Genomic DNA, 19,817 nt, shown 5'->3' with positions numbered 1-19,817 from the left:
GGTTCTCCATGCTTACAACCACTACAGCCGCAACAATATCAACAATATCAGCACCACCTACCTGTTTCGCCCGACTCTCTCCCAATCCTTGACAGTAACTTCCAGGTTGTCATTGCTCCCGATATTCACTCCTGTCAGGTCAAAGTCCAATTCCTGGAAAAACAAACAATAGTTGAATTGAATTAGTAAGGATCATATAACTATGAAAGACCTATGATGCCTTGAACACTTGATCATTCCCCCCTCCTGCAAACATACCTGATCCAGGTGCAGGAAAGTACAAAATAATGTCAATATGCAGATTTGAACACATGATGATAGCAAAAATTTGCCTATACCAGTCAGCTTTTTTTCTATTTCTGGAACTTATATTTTGGCCCCTGGCAAATTACTTTCTCTGAAGGATAAGGTCAAGTATATAGAAAAAGACATTCATTAATGCCACTTCATGTCCTGATAAAACCTCCTGCAAGAAAACAATACAATCAGCTTCCACCAGCTTTTCACTTCCCAGTCTTTTTCTGATAGAAAATCAGGTACATTTTTTGTTAGAAGAAAGCTCAACTTTCAGATATTTTATCTATTATTGAGCATTTAGTAGGATCTGGCTTTTTGGGTATGAAAAGGCAAGGAAAATTAGAGAGTTTTAAACAAACAAAAACAAGTATTTCCAAGATCTAGGGTTCTGTTTATATTTTCTCGTCATTATTCACCCACATAAAATGTGTGTATAACGAACCTGCAGATATGTACAAACCCAGGCATTTTCCGACAATTAGAGCTATCACAGGAGTGATGAATACCCCCAGATGCAGAATAGACATGATAAATATGGTTATATTGTTTGAAATAAACAATGTGAACATGTGCCTTGTTGAAATTGACAACATTCCTATCAAGTTTCATGTGTGTAGATGCAATCACAGCCTTTGGAGCTCGCCCCAAGATAAATTTATCTTGCACGGTATAATGATGGTTTGTTTCGTGATAAAGATGTTAATTTGATTTGAGAAGTAGTATATAACAAACACAACTTTTTCCGTGCAAGATTGTCAAATTGATTTCAATAATCATCCTACAGTGTGTTTTCAACAAATACATATATTCTATTCCGCAATAAATGAAAAAAATTATGTATATACTATACATAAACACAATATATACAAACATCGTTAAAATATAATGGCATATAAACAAATACAGCATCAAGAAATATATGCATATATAAAATGCTGATGCAGACATAACAATTACTTCGCCAATTACTTTGCCAGATTACGGCAAAAAAGAAATAGATATAGAGTAGGTAGAAAATGTCAAGTAGCTTATAAATGCTAGGACGGCCCAGCGTGCCATTTTAAAGTCCTAAGATTGGACATTTCAAGATAGGAATATTGAAATCGAAATGCTTTAACTCTGAGCTTATAGATACTGATATTATTAAAAAAATTATACCGAGTGTTCATGTATGCCCTTCATTTACATGTATGCCCTTAATTTCCTTGTATTGTACACCCTTATTTTTCATGCATGTTCTCTTTTAATGTTTCATATGTGACTTAAATGTTTCTTATGTGACTAAAATGTTTAATATGCGACTTAAATGGTTCATATGAGACTAAAATGTTTCATATGCTTCATTTTAAGCCCTTAATTTACATGAACGCCATTACTTATTGTTGATGCCCTTACTTTTTTTTATACAATGTATATCCCATAATTTCCATGTGTAGAATTTTTCTTTTATAATTTAAAGAATTATTTTCATGGCCTTGATTCTTGTATAACTGAATCGTTCGCAATGTTTTTTTTATTTTTTTATTTTGAATCCTGAAAATAGCGAAACATGACCCCCTCCCCAATTATGCAGTCAATATAAATAAATAAATATTTTAAGACATGACTGCTTTTAGCCAAATTGCTGGCCAGGTAAAGAAACATGGAAGTATAGTATTTTTATCACCAATATTTATTACTTTATTGTATACTCAGCAAAATACAGGGAATATAAACATCTAAATATTTTCACTTCCCACATCTTTATGATACCCAATGCTTCATTGATTTTAACAGCCGAAGGTGGTGTGATCATTTCATGTCTTACATTTTAGATGTAAGAAAATATATAATGTATGAAACTCTATCTATAAATCCATGAATATGATTACGTGTCAATACATGCTTTTTCACCTTAAAGTATATCATAACACAGGGCTGTGCCTCTGATGCTTTTGGGGAAGAAATTCCCCACCTTCAAAAGTATTTTTCCCTACATTTTGTGTTTAAATAAATTCCCCTTTTGGTTGTCAGCATTTATGAACACAAAAAATAACAAAATCTGACAATCAATAGCCAAAATATATCATTCAGATGCAATTTTTACCCAATACCGGTATTGTTTTCATTAAAATCCAGTTATTACCTGTCATGGGAATGTTTTGTGGTTTTTTATACTTCCTTTCTTTTCAAGGGCCCTGTCCCTGTTACATATGCTACAATGCATATTATTTGTATAACATATATTTTCAAATTTTATTGATATACATGTACTCTTCCGTATGCAAATAGAAATGCTTACTGCACTTTTTGTTTTTACTATTTTATAATACATGTATACTTAATACACTTCTGGTCATGGGGCATGTATACAAAAATAAGTATTACACACTTAAAAAGGCTGTGTTTTAATATCTATTCAAATGTTTTATAATTATTCATTGTTTTGATCAAGAACAACTATGTGACAGTTGAGTATATCAGGTAAAATAGTGCATGATTCATTGTAGTCTGTAATGAATACTTGAAGCTTGTAACATTTGACAAAGTAATCAAATCGTCCATATCATGTAGCTCAATTTACAAGCTTTTAATGTATAAGGCCAAATATATAGTGCATTGTAAATGTAGTTTGTGCTCATTACTATATATATATATATTCTTTATATAACAGCTTAAAGTTTTAAATTCCTATTTCAGATGACAGTGTTTATGAAAGAAAAAAATGTTTTTAATTACATGATAACATTTACTCCAGTAATAAAAACTTGAAGCTATTATATAAAGAATATTTCAATCACAAACAAGGTTTTAAGTTAGTGAAAATGAGGTCAAATGATATGGCAACAGAAAACAAACCCTCACTTTTAGCCTTAAATGTTGAATGATGAATTCATATTGTGTGGGAGTGTAAGTTTTTGCATTTTTGTCAAACATGTTTGCTCAACGATAAGAAACTGTGTATTTAATACACCCATCAGCCCATCTGTCTCACAAATATTATTCAACTGAAATATTTGAACCAAAATGATATACTGTCATAGATATCATTTGATATCTAATGTAAACAAAACAGTTGTCAATGATAAAAAACATCGATTGTAATTGGAAAATAATGTATGATTTTTTTTCCAAGTAATCTACAAAAAAAATAATTAAACATGTTTGATGATGAATTTCGAAAGTTATAGATTTAGGATCATAATAGGGCAATTTTAAGTCCATACAATACTTTGGAATAAATAATATTCATTAAACTTCTTAGATTTACCTAAAAGATATAATCAAAATCGAGCTCCTTTGATTGGGCTGTAAGAATTTAGATAATTGATCAATGGAAAACTTCAGATTATGCTCGTTAATTTTACAAGTCAGGGGCTGTATCCATAAAACTTCCTAAATCATTTCCTAACTTAAGTCACTTTCCTTATTTTATTATCTCTTTAGTAATATGAAATAAAAAATAAAGAATTTCCAAACTACATTTTTCTATACACCTTATTGAAAAGAAAACATACTTTCATGTTAAAAACACTTATACATTTATTTTCATTTGACTATGAAAATTTTAAGAAACAGACTTAAGTTAGGAAACTAAGTTTTATGAATACCATCCAAAAACCTTAGATGCTTATTCAATATGGCTCCAGGACCCAGCCAACTGATTTATTAAATACATGTAAACAAAAATGTACTGAGATATATACTTTACATATTAACTTTGAAAATACAGTCATATATTCATGTCCGTTATCTGACAGAAACATTTGTTACTCTCAGCACCAGGTGTAAGGTTACAAAACAGCTAAAATTGATGTATAAATGTAATTTATACCATGAAAAATACTTGGGAAGGATGTTTTGCAGAAATCAGTACTATCACAACTCAGCTTAACAATTATGTTGATGTTGTTTTTAAGCAAACATATTATTACATTTATTAAAGGATCATCTATAGCATAGAAGGTTGATTTGTAAGAAAATTATAAAACTGAAACGTACAAATAAAATGATGTAGAAACTTGATACAACTATGACATAATTATTTGAAGTGTCAATCTATCAGTGTATGCGAGTTATCTTAAGATTTGTGCAAAGGAATGCAAGTTATTTCATAAATGTTACCTGAATGAGTAACCTTTAAACTTTATCATAGCTTGCAATGTTACCAACTAAGCTTTAATGACCAGTGACCTTGATAAATATTTTGGCTGACTGGTTTTAATGTAACAAAATAAAAGGTAAATGAAATACTGTATGTCAAGTTGATCATTAGCAGTATTGGATTTAAAGTGCAAACATTTGAATGATACATGCCAGTATACATAAATATGCATGCTCTGAAATACATGTGAACTTTTGATTCGGTCGATTCTACATTCATTCATTAATACAGTACATGCTATAACTTTCAGTAAATAAACACCATCAATATTATAAGTATGACAGATGCTGATCATAACACATTTCTGATCATCCAATGTTGACATTTTGAACCTTTAAGATAAATTGTTTGTCACCTACATGGATGACAAGCATTTGAAGAGGTTGAAAGATGTTTAATAAAATCATAATATGTAATGGCTGACAATCATACATGAAGCCATATTTTATGAATGATGGTAGATGTCATTTACTGATCACAAATTAAGTTAATTATTGTCCGATCAAGTAGACTCATTTTTGATAATTAATACTTGCCTCATTCCATTTTGGGTTAAGCTGTGATTTTTTAACTTGTGTTTTCTTTGAGATTCCTGAAAACAAAAATAATTATTGTACAAACAATGCATTGGTGTCAATAGCAGACTTCAAGGGGAATTTGTCCAAAATAATGAACTTAAGTATGTTAATCATCAAGAGAAAAAATATGAATATAATAAACCAGACTGAACCATTTTTAAATAAAAAAAGCTCAAATACGTAGAGGGAAGGTTTTAAGCAACGCCCAAATAAGTATGCGCCCTCTTCCCTCATAAAGGTGGATGCAGGATTTGATGTTAGAGGGGGGTAACTTGGGGGCGTTACCTTTAGACTTGCACCCCTCCCTCAGAATCAAAATTTATTTGGTTTAATAGTTGTGGTAGGTCAGGGCTGAGGGGTACTTCCCCATTGTAATAAAAATTAAACTTGGATGCTAGTGCTTCCCCTGGACTATTTGATAGCAGAATATATGATTTTTAAACTGTTGTTTTACTAAAGAAATTAGGAATTAAACATTCAAAAAATATTTTTTGGTATTGATTTTCATCATTTTCTCTCCCCAATTAAATTTTGTTTTTCAATTAAATTTCAATCAATTTTACAAATATACATTGTGTGTGTAATATAGTGTAATTAATTTATATAGTGTAATTAATTTTACATGTTACTTTTTATATTTATATGTTATATTAATTCTGTGTTCCATTTAAAAACTGTTTGTAAGCAAAAATGCATCTGTTTCATAATACTCATATGCTTAATAGTCACACCCTGTTACAATATGCATACCATTCTTTCGATACACTATGTACGTTAACTGTGCTATTTATAGCAACAATTTAATTTACTTACCTTTATAAGTAATTGTCGTGTAAGGATCCGATTCGCCAAACGTTTCCAAGTTTGGCACATTGGATGCACTTATTACTTCGACTTTCAACGACATTTTCCTCGAATAAATCCGTTTTTCTAGTGCATTTTACATGTCAAACAATTTTCCTAACTTTCGCCGGTCCATCAACAACTCGACACACCCGAGTGATTCGTGGAGGTGGGGCAGGTGCATCATGGGAGATGCAGTCGACAAATGTGGCAAGGGAGAAAACTGTAAAAACAATAGGATTACAAAGCTGTCTGCAGTTGCCTTTCTTTGGACATATGTGAAATCGATGGAGCCTAGGATAATCGACGATTCAGTATTTAAAGCCATCGTGGGATGAAACAAAATGTTTTTGTTCAAATCCCAGGACATTTGTAAAAGTCCCTGTGGACAGAGGTCTACCTCATTACAATCAGACCCACAACGTTACGCTTTGTGCTTTATGAAATGAAGTGAACGTCATGGTATTAGACGGAGGTAGTCCAGGCATTAAAATTCGTCTGAAATAAAACCTGGAAAGTTCCCGAGTGACGGTTCACTGGGCGCTGTCGGCAATAACGGGGGATTATAACCCCTTGTTTGAAGTCCCCTACATAGATATCCCAGTGTCTAGGCAAAGGTGCACGAACCATTGTCAAGTTTTCATGTACATTGTGTACATCAAATGGAAACTTGCCTAGTTCACGGTTGACAATATCGGGCCCTTGCCAAGTATGTGGGCACATATGGACGTGACCACAAATTTCCTCTGGTCAATTTGTAAGTTTGTTGACTAATGGACCCTTGCCTAGTTTGAAAGCACATATGAACCCTTGCCTAGTTTAAAGCACAGGCGCATATGCCTGGACCCTTGCCTATATGTGTAGTCAAATTCTGACCCTTGTCTAATTTAAAGGCACATGTGGCTGGACCCGTGCCTAGTTTGTATAGGCACATATGGACTTTTGCTTATTTTGTAAGTTCTTATGCAAAGACCTTTGCCTAGTTTGTAGGCATGTATAGACTTTTACCAAATGTGTACGCACAGAATGATATTTGCCTAAGTTGTAAACACAAATAGACTCATGCCAGTTTGCAGTCACATACGTATGTATCCTTGCCTAGTTTGAAGGCTCATAAGGACCCATGCCTAGTTTAAAGGCATGGACTATTGCTCGTGCCGTAGGTGCATATTCATATGTTTTCTTGTTTCAAATAGTTTTACAATATGCATGGATCCTTGCCCAATGCGAAAGATGACCCCTTTCATGATAGAAAATAACTATAAACCAGTCAGTATTTTACCATCAATGTCCAAAGTATATGAACGGGTCATACGTGGATAACTAATAAGTAATTTTGATAACATTTTTCATCCTTTCCTGGCAGCTTTTAGAACAACATATTGATGTAAAACAACCCTGTTAAGGCTGGTGGTGGACTCGATAAAATCCCTTCTAGTTCTAATGGACCTCTCAAAAGCATTCGACCCCCTGCCCCATGATCTCATCTAAGACAAGTTATCTTATAAACTGAAAACAACGGTCAAAATTGGTCAAATTACCAGTGAGTATGTATTCATCCTAAAAGGCGTGCCACAAGGATCAATATTAGGGCCTCCAGTCTTCAACATCTTTCTCAATGAACTCTTCCATGTCATCAATAAAGCAGTCTTGTATAAATTATACAGATGACAATTAATACTCCTTCTGTGTGTGATAAAAATCTGGATGTTGTTAAGACCACTCTTCAAGAAGAAAGTAATATTTTGATAAACTGGTTTACTTCCAAACAAATGAAGGCTAACCCAGACAAATTTCAAGAACTTTCAGTTGGCTCAAAGTCTGTTAGAGAAATAAAACAATTTAATATACTTACTTACACTATTCTTTGCGAAGAGCAAGATAAACTTGTAGATTTTGATGCCTAGATTTCTAGTACTACCTTTTGATCTTTTAACTGATCCAATTTCAACTACTGTCCAGTTGTTTGGCATTTTTGTAGCAAGACCAACACAGAAAAAAATAGAAAAGATACAATACAGAGCTTTAAAAATTGTTTTTAATGATTACACCTCAACTCGAAAATCTTCTTTATATTGAGTTCAATTGCCAACATTACATATGAGCTGTGTAAGATGCACCGCTATTGAAAATACAAATACTTGTGTCAAGAGGTAACTGTTCGTTTTAAACACACCTCATCTGAGTCAAGAGTTAACGGTTCGTTTTGAACACACACCCTCTGAGCCAAGAGGTAACTGTTCGTTTTGAACACACCCCCTCTGAGTCAAGAGGTAACTGTTCGTTTTGAACACGCCTCCTCTGAGTCAAGAGGTAACTGTTCGTTTTGAACACGCCCCCTCTGAGTCAAGAGGTAACTGTTCGTTTTGAACACACCTCCTCTGAGTCAAGAGTTAACTGTTCGTTTTGAACACACCTCATCTGAGTCAAGAGTTAACGGTTCGTTTTGAACACACCTCCTCTGAGTCAAGAGGTAACGGTTCGTTTTGAACACGCCTCCTCTGAGTCAAGAGGTAACTGTTCGTTTTGAACACGCCCCCTCTGAGTCAAGAGGTAACTGTTCGTTTTGAACACACCTCCTCTGAGTCAAGAGTTAACTGTTCGTTTTGAACACACCTCATCTGAGTCAAGAGTTAACGGTTCGTTTTGAACACACCTCCTCTGAGTCAAGAGGTAACGGTTCGTTTTGAACACACCTCCTCTGAGTCAAGAGGTAACTGTTCGTTTTGAACACACCTCCTCTGAGCCAAGAGGTAACGGTTCGTTTTGAACACACCTCCTCTGAGTCAAGAGGTAACGGTTCGTTTTGAACACACCTCCTCTGAGTCAAGAGGTAACGGTTCGTTTTGAACACACCTCCTCTGAGTCAAGAGGTAACGGTTCGTTTTGAACACACCTCCTCTGAGTCAAGAGTTAACTGTTCGTTTTGAACACACCCCCTCTGAGCCAAGAGCTCACTGTTCGTTTTGAACACACCTCCTCTGAGTCAAGAGGTAACTGTTCGTTTTGAACACGCCTCCTCTGAGTCAAGAGTTAACTGTTCGTTTTGAACACACCTCCTCTGAGCCAAGAGCTCACTGTTCGTTTTGAACACACCTCCTCTGAGTCAAGAGCTCACTGTTCGTTTTAAACACACCTCCTCTGAGCCAAGAGCTCACTGTTCGTTTTAAACACACCTCCTCTGAGCCAAGAGGTAACTGTTCGTTTTGAACACACCTCCTCTGAGTCAAGAGCTCACTGTTTGTTTTGAACACACCCCCTCTGAGCCAAGAGCTCACTGTTCGTTTTGAACACACCTCCTCTGAGCCAAGAGCTCACTGTTCGTTTTAAACACACCTCCTCTGAGCCAAGAGGTAACTGTTCGTTTTAAACACACCTCATCTGAGTCAAGAGCTCACTGTTCGTTTTAAACACACCTCATCTGAGCCAAGAGGTAACTGTTCATTTTGAACACACCTCCTCTGAGTCAAGAGCTCACTGTTCGTTTTGAACACACCTCCTCTGAGTCAAGAGCTCACTGTTCGTTTTAAACACACCTCATCTGAGCCAAGAGGTAACTGTTCGTTTTGAACACACCTCCTCTGAGTCAAGAGCTCACTGTTCGTTTTGAACACACCTCCTCTGAGCCAAGAGGTAACTGTTCGTTTTAAACACACCTCATCTGAGTCAAGAGGTAACGGTTCGTTTTGAGCAGACCTCCTCTGAGCCAAGAGGTAACTGTTCATTTTAAACACACCTCATCTGAGTCAAGAGGTAACTGTTCGTTTTAAACACACCTCCTCTGAGCCAAGAGGTAACTGTTCGTTTTAAACACACCTCATCTGAGTCAAGAGGTAACTGTTCGTTTTGAACACACCCCCTCTGAGCCAAGAGGTAACTGTTCGTTTTGAACACATCTCCTCTGAGCCAAGAGGTAACTATTCGATTTGAACACACCTCCTCTGAGCCAAGAGGTAACTGTTCGTTTTGAACACACCTCCTCTGAGCCAAGAGGTAACTATTCGTTTTGAACACACCTCCTCTGAGTCAAGAGGTAACTGTTCGTTTTGAACACACCTCATCTGAGCCAAGAGGTAACTGTTCGATTTGAACACACCTCCTCTGAGCCAAGAGGTAACTGTTCGTTTTGAACACACCTCCTCTGAGCCAAGAGGTAACTATTCGTTTTGAACACACCTCCTCTGAGTCAAGAGGTAACTGTTCGTTTTGAACACACCTCATCTGAGCCAAGAGGTAACTGTTCGTTTTGAACACACCTCCTCTGAGTCAAGAGTTAACTGTTCGTTTTGAACACACCTCCTCTGAGCCAAGAGGTAACTGTTCGTTTTGAACACACCTCCTCTGAGCCAAGAGGTAACTATAATTCGTTTTGAACACACCTCCTCTGAGTCAAGAGGTAACTGTTCGTTTTGAACACACCTCCTCTGAGTCAAGAGTTAACGGTTCGTTTTGAACACACCTCCTCTGAGTCAAGAGGTAACTATTCGTTTTGAACACACCTCCTCTGAGCCAAGAGGTAACTGTTCGTTTTGAACACACCCCCTCTGAGCCAAGAGGTAACTGTTCGTTTTGAACACACTTCCTATGAGTCAAGAGTTAACTGTTTAAGGTTTTGGTTTTTACCGTATCAAACATGAAGGAAATTGTAACTATGATCCCAGATACCAATTTCCGTTTTGATCTAAGATCTCTTCTGTATATCAAGAGCGGTAACTGTAAAAGTTTCAGGTAATTCATTTTACACTCGAGAAGAAGATGATTAACATGTTTGCAGATACAAACTACCTTTTCATTGTTAGTCGTAATATTTTTCTGGACCATAATGTGAAAATGCATCAATCTCCCGCGCTTTTTTCACATATCATGTGTCAATGACACGCAATTTTAAGTTTTTTTCAGCAGTTTTAATAATACGTTTTTATTTTTATCAATCAGCATTTATCACTTGTATAACAATTTCAAACAAGATATCACAAGAATAAAAACATGCCCTTGATTAATACTATTCCATTTGATGGTAAATTGTAAAGTATATGTGACGATAGTTACCATTACATAATATTATATTATACCCCTTTCCCCATACTCCATGCTACAATGCATTAGGACAATTTTAGTGTTTTATAAGTATTAATTCTTATGTCTTTTCAAAACTTCTTTTGTATTAATTTTAAGTAGTTTATAAATCAAAGCACTGATAGTGCTGAATGGCTTGAGCGATGATTCCTTCTATGTGATATTAAAAAAAAGATCATATGAATGATAGCATGGCACTCGCTCAATTGCTCTCACGCCAGCCCGTCCACTCACTCACTCATCCGCAACTCGAAATCCACTCATAACCAAACTCACCAACCATATTATTTCGGTGTATCCCATACGCAGCAGAAGAAAACGTACATCATAGCAAAAAGTGGTATTCAGATTCAACTAAACTTGTATACTTATGTGTTATTCTATTATGCCTTTTAAGAGAATGTGGGCACAACTGTAGTGTACAAAATACTCCTTCAATTCCGATCATTGCTGAAACAAATAGAGAATAACAAATTATTTACAAATGTACATACTGTGACCAATTATCAGTACAGTGCTATATGGAAATAAGAATCATTACAATGTTCATAAGCTTATGACTTGCATACGCAGGGGTTGATTTTTTAACTGGTGCACAAATACATAGCAACACAGAGGAAAATAACCCAGCTTACCAAGAAGCTGGAGTATGAACGCCAATACAAGTTTGCAAAATCTGAGGTATATGTTAATGGACAATAATAAAGGATATATATTTAAGTAATTTCACTGCTAGAGTATTGCTTACATAAGGGAGAAAATTCTAAATCCCCTCCACCTTAGTATCTTATTTATAGAATAATTAAGCCATATTGTTCCAATGAGGTCAAACCAAGAACTGCAAGGAGTTTTACGGTTTATAGGAGTTCTCTCTTTCATATCCGTGTTTTATACGTGTGTTTTACTGCGAATATACGCAAAATATTACATACTCTTACATGAACTTAATTTGCAAAACACACATTATACCAGGTATGTTTCACAGACTGATTTTCATTGAAATCAGGTACTTTCGAGTATGATGTTTAACATAGACTTTGTTGAATATTTGTGGTTAATTACCAAAGCCTAACACAATAGATTGGTCAAAGAGAGACAATTCAATAAAGCATTTGTAGCAGCAATCGTTGAACAGTTACCTCCCTTGTTTGTAAATTTTCCATTTTCCTTTAGCAGATGTTAAAATTAAGATTATTGTATTAATGTATGTTATTTTATTTTGAAATAGAATTTAGAATGTTTTCGACATTAACAAATAGAAAGATTATGACAAATACATTAGTGAAACCCACGTTCTTTTATAAAGTATTAGTTTTGCCTATCCTTAACTATGAGCTCGCTGTTGGAGGAACCCAAACAGACAAGCTGAAGAAGGAGTGCGCATTGATGAAAAGGGGGAGCATGTACCACTTAAGCAAGACTTCAATATTTGGCTTATAAAACAGGGTCCAGAGAATAGGAAAGTTAACCATCTTTGCCTTATTGATGAGCCGCTCTGAACAATGAAACGAAAGACAACATTAAGTTGAAAACATTAAAAAAATGAGTTGCAGTACAACAAAAAGTCCATAGGTCTAACAAAAACTAAAGCAAAAGTTATAACAAACATTTCCGGAGGGGCAAAGCTTACCAAGTGATAAGCATTGAAGCAATTTTAGCAAATTGTAATGAGACAGCTATTTTTGGTTTCGCGGATGACTCAAGGTAATCCAGAGCCTACAAGAGCAGAGGCTAATATATACCCCGAGGGTTAAAATAGTTACTCAATACTTCTGAACAAGAGTGTCTCAAGTCACAGTAACAACTACACAGGCGAACTTGTCGGCATAGAAATAGCGCTGCAATTCTAAGTCTCACTCAGGCTAACGAAAAGGTTAATGCAAATATTTACAGAGCGCCAGAGCGCTATTTACACAACTTTCATTACTACCAAGGTATCTACAATACACATTGAAACTTTACTTATCATTAAACCACATCTGTCAAATATAGATGAAAACGAGAACATTTTGCAAGTGCATTTGTTACCGGGACACAAGAACATCTGCAGATTGTGAACTTGCAGACTAGGAAGCAAAACTAGGGGCAAAGGGTGTTGCAAACCTTGACCAAGAATTTGATAAAAAAAAATCTAAGAAGAACAGTGAGACCAGTGATGAAACGCAAAGTTAGGGAAGAAAAATGGCCACAGCAATACTACCACAAATAAAAATCTGTCTCCATACATGACGTGTCAATTGAACCTTGAATAAGATTAAAGTGTCGGCGAAAACAACAGGAAATTATGTAGAATGATTAATCATCTACGGAGCGGACATACGCGCCTCAAAGATCATTGGGCCAAAACCACTCATGAAAATACAGACAAGTACTGTGACACATGTAATGTCCAAGAAAAATCAGAACATTATATGTCCCATTACCCGAAGTACTCAGACGCAAAAAATGACTACAACAGCGCACGGACAAAATACTCCTTCGCCACGATGTTTTATGCTCAGTCATCACAATAGGAGTACTGGTAGAGAGAGCACATGACCTTTCAGCTGGAGCTGAGCAGGAAATGGTTACTTCATTGTGACCTCCTGTGCGATACGAACAGGCCGTAATTAAAATCCACAAGAAAAAATAATAAACAATGATAATAATAATAAGAAAAAAAACAGACTCATTTGCAACTTTCCGTTTTTGTACAGAAAGTAAAGAGGAGTACACGGAGAATGGAAGCATCGAGACGAAAACGACGATTGAAGTGGACAAGTCATCGAGATCATAGGCGACAACAATGCCATTAATCGATATACAGCCACAACCACGTGCATGATCCGTTGGGACAATCATTGAAATAAACAATATTAAACTATGCTGTGCAATTTTTTTGGGGGGTTGGTAAGCTTAGAAATGTTTTAAAAATGTACTACAGAAAATAATCAAAATATATTTCGTGTGTTATTAACAACATTAACTATAATATATTTAGTATTGCTAATTTCACACACCCCTGGTATGGACTGTCAGAAAGAATCATCTGACTTCAACACCTGGAACAATATTCATTCCAAGAGAAGGTAACACATTAAGAAGAATATTTTTTTATAAAAAATAATTGATTTTCAAGTATAATCCAGACAATTTGAAACACAATTAAATACCACAATCATTGTATTGAAGTACTTACCATATGGCAGTGATGTCAACCATAACACGGCGCGTCTGTACAAACTGCGATGTTTACAGCTGACTATTAATAACCATGGATAGAGGTGAATAATGATTGGCTTTGTTCTTCTTTAGTTTTTAGCAAATTGCAGGTTATTTAGATGTATTTTGAAAATTGAATTAAGAACAGCAAAGTATTATATATGTCGTCACGTTCATGCAAGAAGTTAATAAGTGCAGTACATTCTGACTTCATGCACCAAGTTGACGATGTAGAGTTTAAATTATTTCAATACCTGATGCCATAAATGGTATTATTGAAGTCGTGTAAATTAGTTCCAATTTAAAGTACCAGACAGAGTGTGCCAAAGTTAAATGAAGCTCTTTCTTAGATTGTAAGGCTTTAATGATGCCTGCAAAGATGAGGATATGCGTTCTACATTCGGGACCGTTTGAAACAGAAGTTCGGGGAAAAGGTTCAAGCCGCAAACAAGTAGAGAAAATCTAGAGCTCATGAGTGCGTCTGAACTTGCCTGATGAATACCTCGACAATCATGGGTGGGATACACAGTGCTACAAAAACATAACTTTTATTTCACAAGATGGGAAATCAGGAAACCCAGAAATAATAAAAAAAACCCCAGCTTATTCTTAGATCAAATTCTGATGTTAATTTCTAAAAATCGAATTTGATGTTTATGTTACATAATTTATATGTCTGATTTGTATTTATTTTGCAGCTGTAGTTCACGTCGTTCTGGACAAGCTAGATAATTAACAAGGGTATATGACAACAAAGAATCAAGAAGACCAAAATCAAAGAAGCAATTCTGCTATTAAATGACAGTGTTATTAGCAAAAGTAAGCAATGTTGATTTAGTTGCACATATGATAAAATACCACCGAAGTTGCAAGAGAAATATCTACACAAATCAGAAACTCAAATACAAATAGGAAACAATAAATTTTCTGTGGAGGTAAAAATGTAACAGGAACATCATCTTAATATTATTTCTGTCATCTGAAAGAGTATGTTATGAAATATATTTTCAAATAGAAGAATGCTGAGCTGCTAATTGCATTATATGATCGTAACAGAGGACCACCGAATGATAATAATTGCTTAGATGTTCATGAAAATTTCCATCATTTGGGTCAGAAGTTGATTAAAAGTCTTCAAGGCACCATTGAAACGGGGAAAATGAGCAATTAGTAGGGAAATGTATCCAGTTGGAATGGACATCCATACTGCGATAGAAAAAGCTTGTTCTGTTGAGTCCAAAACAAGGGATGAAGCCTTACGTTGCCTTCACTTTTTTTGAAATTGAAAGATGAATGTGAAGAGTTTCCCAACCCACTTTCCGCAGAGAGCATTGTTAACATTCCAAAATTTGCAATAGGGCTTCAATTGCAGAAAATTGTTTGTTAAAATGCACAAATGGTGTAATAAAGCCATCAAAACATGTTTGTTTACGTCTTGATTTAAAAACTTGACAAGAAGTAGGAAAGTAATTGAAAATCTCAATCGCTTTGTCTATTGTTTTAGCTATGATACTACATGTAATTGAAGCAATTGAAACCGAGTTAGCAATGTCGTCCTTTTGCAGGCAATCACATGTACTTTCTGATTTATCGTGTTAGCCCGGTTACGCCACAGGAATTGCTCGAGTCAATTACGATCGCAACACTGAAACTGTCAGGAAAATGAACATTACACGAAACTGATGGGATCTGTTACCAGAATGTAAATGAAATTGAGCAGGAGGAAAGTCATGAGAGAGGATGTATTTAATCAAAAGGCAAACACATTAGAAAACGAACATTTGACAAACATGCAAGTAACAACCTTGAATCATACAGTAATGAAATGGAAAGGGCAGCACCTGTTAGCCTTCTTAATATGAAAAGGAGAGATCAATCATGGACAATATCATGCCATTTATCAGCTTCAACTCAATTGTGGATAGGATGGAATTCTGAGGGAATTCTGATGGAATCCTGGAATCACGAATGACACATTATCAATACTAGTATATAAAATTGGGTACCTGGAGAACATAAGCATTCCTCCCACACGACTTGACGTTGTAGCTGAGACCCTGAAAAATATCCCAGATCATTGCCGCAGAATATGCAATTGTGCATAATGACCTTAAATGTCATTGCCAGACCAGCAAAACAAATACAGGTTAAAAATTCTCCGAAGTATGACACTGTTTTATTTGTTTCGGACTATTCCATATTAAAATTGCCTTCTTTGGGTCTATAGGATATATAATTGACCGCATATTTTTAATGACACTGATATTCTTGGATCTGTATAACTGAATGGGTTTTAACTTGGGAAACATCACAACCGTTGTAAACGAATACACCCACGTTTGTTCGAGGAATTAAGAGTGCTTCACTGAGAACACATCTTGAAACGATGACCAGTCCGTGAATACTACATTCAAAGAGCTAACCACATTACCAAGCTCTACAGACATCGTGTAACTAGAATGCATGGTCACACCAATGATCTCGAGTTATTCACATACATTTAAACATCGCTATTCCGAACACCGTATATCCGAAATCATTGCCAAAACAAAAATCGTCAAGACCATGAAGTGGCTGTTTATATGGACTAAGTAGGGGGTAGACATGAGTCGTTCAGTAGAGAGTAGTTATCAGTTGCATTGGGTGGCGTGTGAACTATTAAGTAAAGAGAGCAGACATCAGTTACATGCGTGGTGTGTAAGCCGTTCAGTAGAAGGCAGACATCAGTAAAATGGGTGGTGTGTAAGCCGTTCGGTAGAGGGCAGACATCAGTAAAATACGTGGTGTGTAAGCCGTTCAGTAGAGGGCAGATATTAGCAGCATGTCACACGGCGTGTGAGCCGTTCAGTTCAGGGCAGACATCAGTCACATGTCACACGGTGTGTGACGCGGTAAGTAGGGGGAAAACATCAGAAGCAAGGGTGACGTGTGAGCAGTTCAGTAGAGGGCAAACATGAGATGCATGGTTGGTATAATAGCCGTTCAGTAGAGGGAAGACATCAGAAGCATGGGTGGCGTGAGAGCCGTTCAGTAGAGGGCAGACATGAGAAGCATGGTTGGTATGATAGCCGTTCAGTAGAGGGAAGACATCAGAAGCATGGGTGGCGTGAGAGCCGTTTAGTAGAGGGCAGTCATCAGTTACATGGCTGGTGTGTGAGCCGTTCAGTAGAGGGAAGACATCAGAAGCATGGGTTGCGTGAGAGCCATTCAGTAGAGGGCAGACATTAGATCCATGGTTGGTATGTGAGCCGTAGAGGGCAGACATAAGTAGCATGGGTGGCGTGCGAGCCGTTCAAAAGAGGGACGACACCAGTTGCAAGTGCGGCGTGAACGGTGGCGTGTGAGCCGTTCACGATAGAGCGGACATCAGAAGCATGAACGGCGGCGTGTGAGCCGTTCAGTAGAGGGCGGACATCAGAAGCATGGAAGTTGGCGTGTGAGCCGTTCAGTAGAGGGCGAACATCAGAAGCATGAACAGTGGCGCCTGAGCCGTTCAGTAGAGGGCGAACATCAGAAGCATGAACGGTGGCGCATGAGCCGCTCAGGTGAGAGCAGAAAGAGAGGCATGTGCGGAGTTTGAGCCGGTGAGTATAAGGCAGACATCAAAAGCATGGGTGCCGTGTGAGCCGTTCAGTAGAGGGCAGACAACAAAAGCATGGGTGGCGTGTGAGCCGTTCAGTAGAGGGCAGACAACAAAAGCATGGGTGGCGTGTGAGCCGTTCAGTAGAGGGCAGACATCAAAAGCATGGGTGTCGTGTGAGACGTTCAGTTGAGGGCAGAAATAGTGGTATGTGTGGCGTGTGAGCCGTTCAGTAGAGGGCGGACAACTGAAGCATGGGTGGCGTTTGAGCCGTTTAGTATAAGGCAGACATCGGAAGCATGGATGACGTGTGAGCCGTTCAGTAGAGGACACACATCAGTTGCATGGGTGATAAGCATCCAGAGGAACACATTTCTAGTTACTCCTATATACACATGAACAATACAAATCAACCGTGAGTGGAAATCAGTTTCACAAAATAAAACATTATGTTTATTATTTACTGTAACTTAGTGACTTCCGAGCCGAATATTCTAAAACTTTCCAGCAGACAACAAAACCAACACAATGTGACATGTTTAACCGCTAAATGAAACGAACAAACAAGTTGACCTCTTACTGCACGAAATCCGTAACCTATGTATTATTTTAATCGAGAACATATTTACATGTAAAATTTACGAATAATTACGAGCTTCTTGTGCAGTAGAACTGCATTCCCGTTACAATATATCATTCGAAGGGAAGTAACCGCTGCGTGGAGTTTGGTAACAATTTGGTTAAGATTTATTGGGTGGTGCTAAAACCCGGTATCAGGTATCGCCCGGTACCCGGTACCACTATTCGATACAGGATTAAGTGCTACCGTGATGTTATCAGATGACTAATCTCACTATGACAAGGCCGCTTTTTATTGCCTATTGAAGGTATCATTATCGGATAAAGATCTCTGTTGTTGGTGGTATGCTTTTGGTTTGTAAAATAGTTTGAGTTATAAAGCAATAGCTGCTTTTGCGGAGTGCAAAATAATACCAAAACACTGATTAATTTATTTAAAAATGCATCGATCTTTGAATTCAAAGACAGAAATAATAAAGAATAACGCATACTTATATATAGTAATGCGTGCAAAATGCATTTTTCTCCAATGTTATAATTTAAAGCAACTGTGCACCAGATGACCAATTTGCAAGAAAAAAAGAAAATTGTCGAAAACTGACATAAACTTGGTTTTTATGTGTACAATGCATTGAAACTTACTAACTGAAGTACCACATAGTTTACAATTTATTTAAGTTTAGCAGTTATTTCGTATTTTTTTAATTAAAAAAGTTTACTGGGTATGTCTACCTAGTAGAATTCATTCCATATGCGTGATTGGCTAGTCGATGTTATCACGTGATATTACCAAGTTTTTTTTCTCGCTATTTTATCATACGTGAGACAGCCCCTTTAAATAATAGAGTAATCCTTCGTAGCTCAGTGGATACAGCGCTCGACTGCAATTGTGGCGACACGGGTTCGAACCCGGTCTCAGACACGATTTTTTTACATTTTGGTACTTTTTTTACAATTATGACATCAAAGCGTAACACATTCTATTAAAGAATTGTCCTAAGATTCATTACAGAAAAAACTCCTTTTTTGGTGCCAATCTGGTGTACAGTCCCTTTAACATACAAGTACAAAGTTATTCAAACAACCATTTGAACTTTTTTTCTATCTTATATTTTTGAATTACAAGAAAGGCAAACTAGCAAAAATAATATTAACTAGCGAACACCTCACACAAAATGCATCTATATAGGTTATTGCACATACCAAGATGTGCATTGCGCATTTTCAATTATTGTTATAAATTAAACACGCATGATATATATATATATATATATATATATATATATATATATATATATATATATATATATATATATATATATATATATATATATATATAATATGTATTGGGAATTTTATTTAAATTAAATTGAGAAGTTTCGTGAACCTAGACACGGTGGCACATTAAAACGTTATTTTTTTACATTGATTTTGGATCATAAGAAAGAAAAACTAGCAAAAATAACAAACAATAGCGTACACCTCACATAAAAAGCATAGATAATTGCACAGATTATGA

General features: G+C 36.3%; 1 protein-coding gene across 7 annotated transcripts in view; it reads right to left on the bottom strand.

Annotated features, from left to right (window-relative positions):
- LOC128212035 (myoferlin-like) overlaps positions 1-6,013 on the bottom strand; it is a 75,445-nt gene extending 69,432 nt beyond the window's left edge. For all 7 annotated transcript variants that reach the window (XM_052917262.1, XM_052917267.1, XM_052917261.1 and 4 more), the window contains exons 1-3: positions 5,833-6,013; positions 4,978-5,033; positions 62-153 (exon numbers count right to left, since the gene is read on the bottom strand). In XM_052917262.1, coding sequence (XP_052773222.1) covers positions 62-153; positions 4,978-5,033; positions 5,833-5,926 — 242 coding nt within the window. In that variant the 5' untranslated portion in view covers positions 5,927-6,013. The remainder of the gene's footprint in view (positions 1-61; positions 154-4,977; positions 5,034-5,832) is intronic.
- Positions 6,014-19,817: the final 13,804 nt, after the last annotated feature.

The sequence above is a fragment of the Mya arenaria genome, chromosome 12, assembly GCF_026914265.1.
Source record: "Mya arenaria isolate MELC-2E11 chromosome 12, ASM2691426v1".
NCBI lineage: Eukaryota > Metazoa > Mollusca > Bivalvia > Myida > Myidae > Mya > Mya arenaria.
This window is presented reverse-complemented; position numbering and strand designations above follow the sequence as displayed.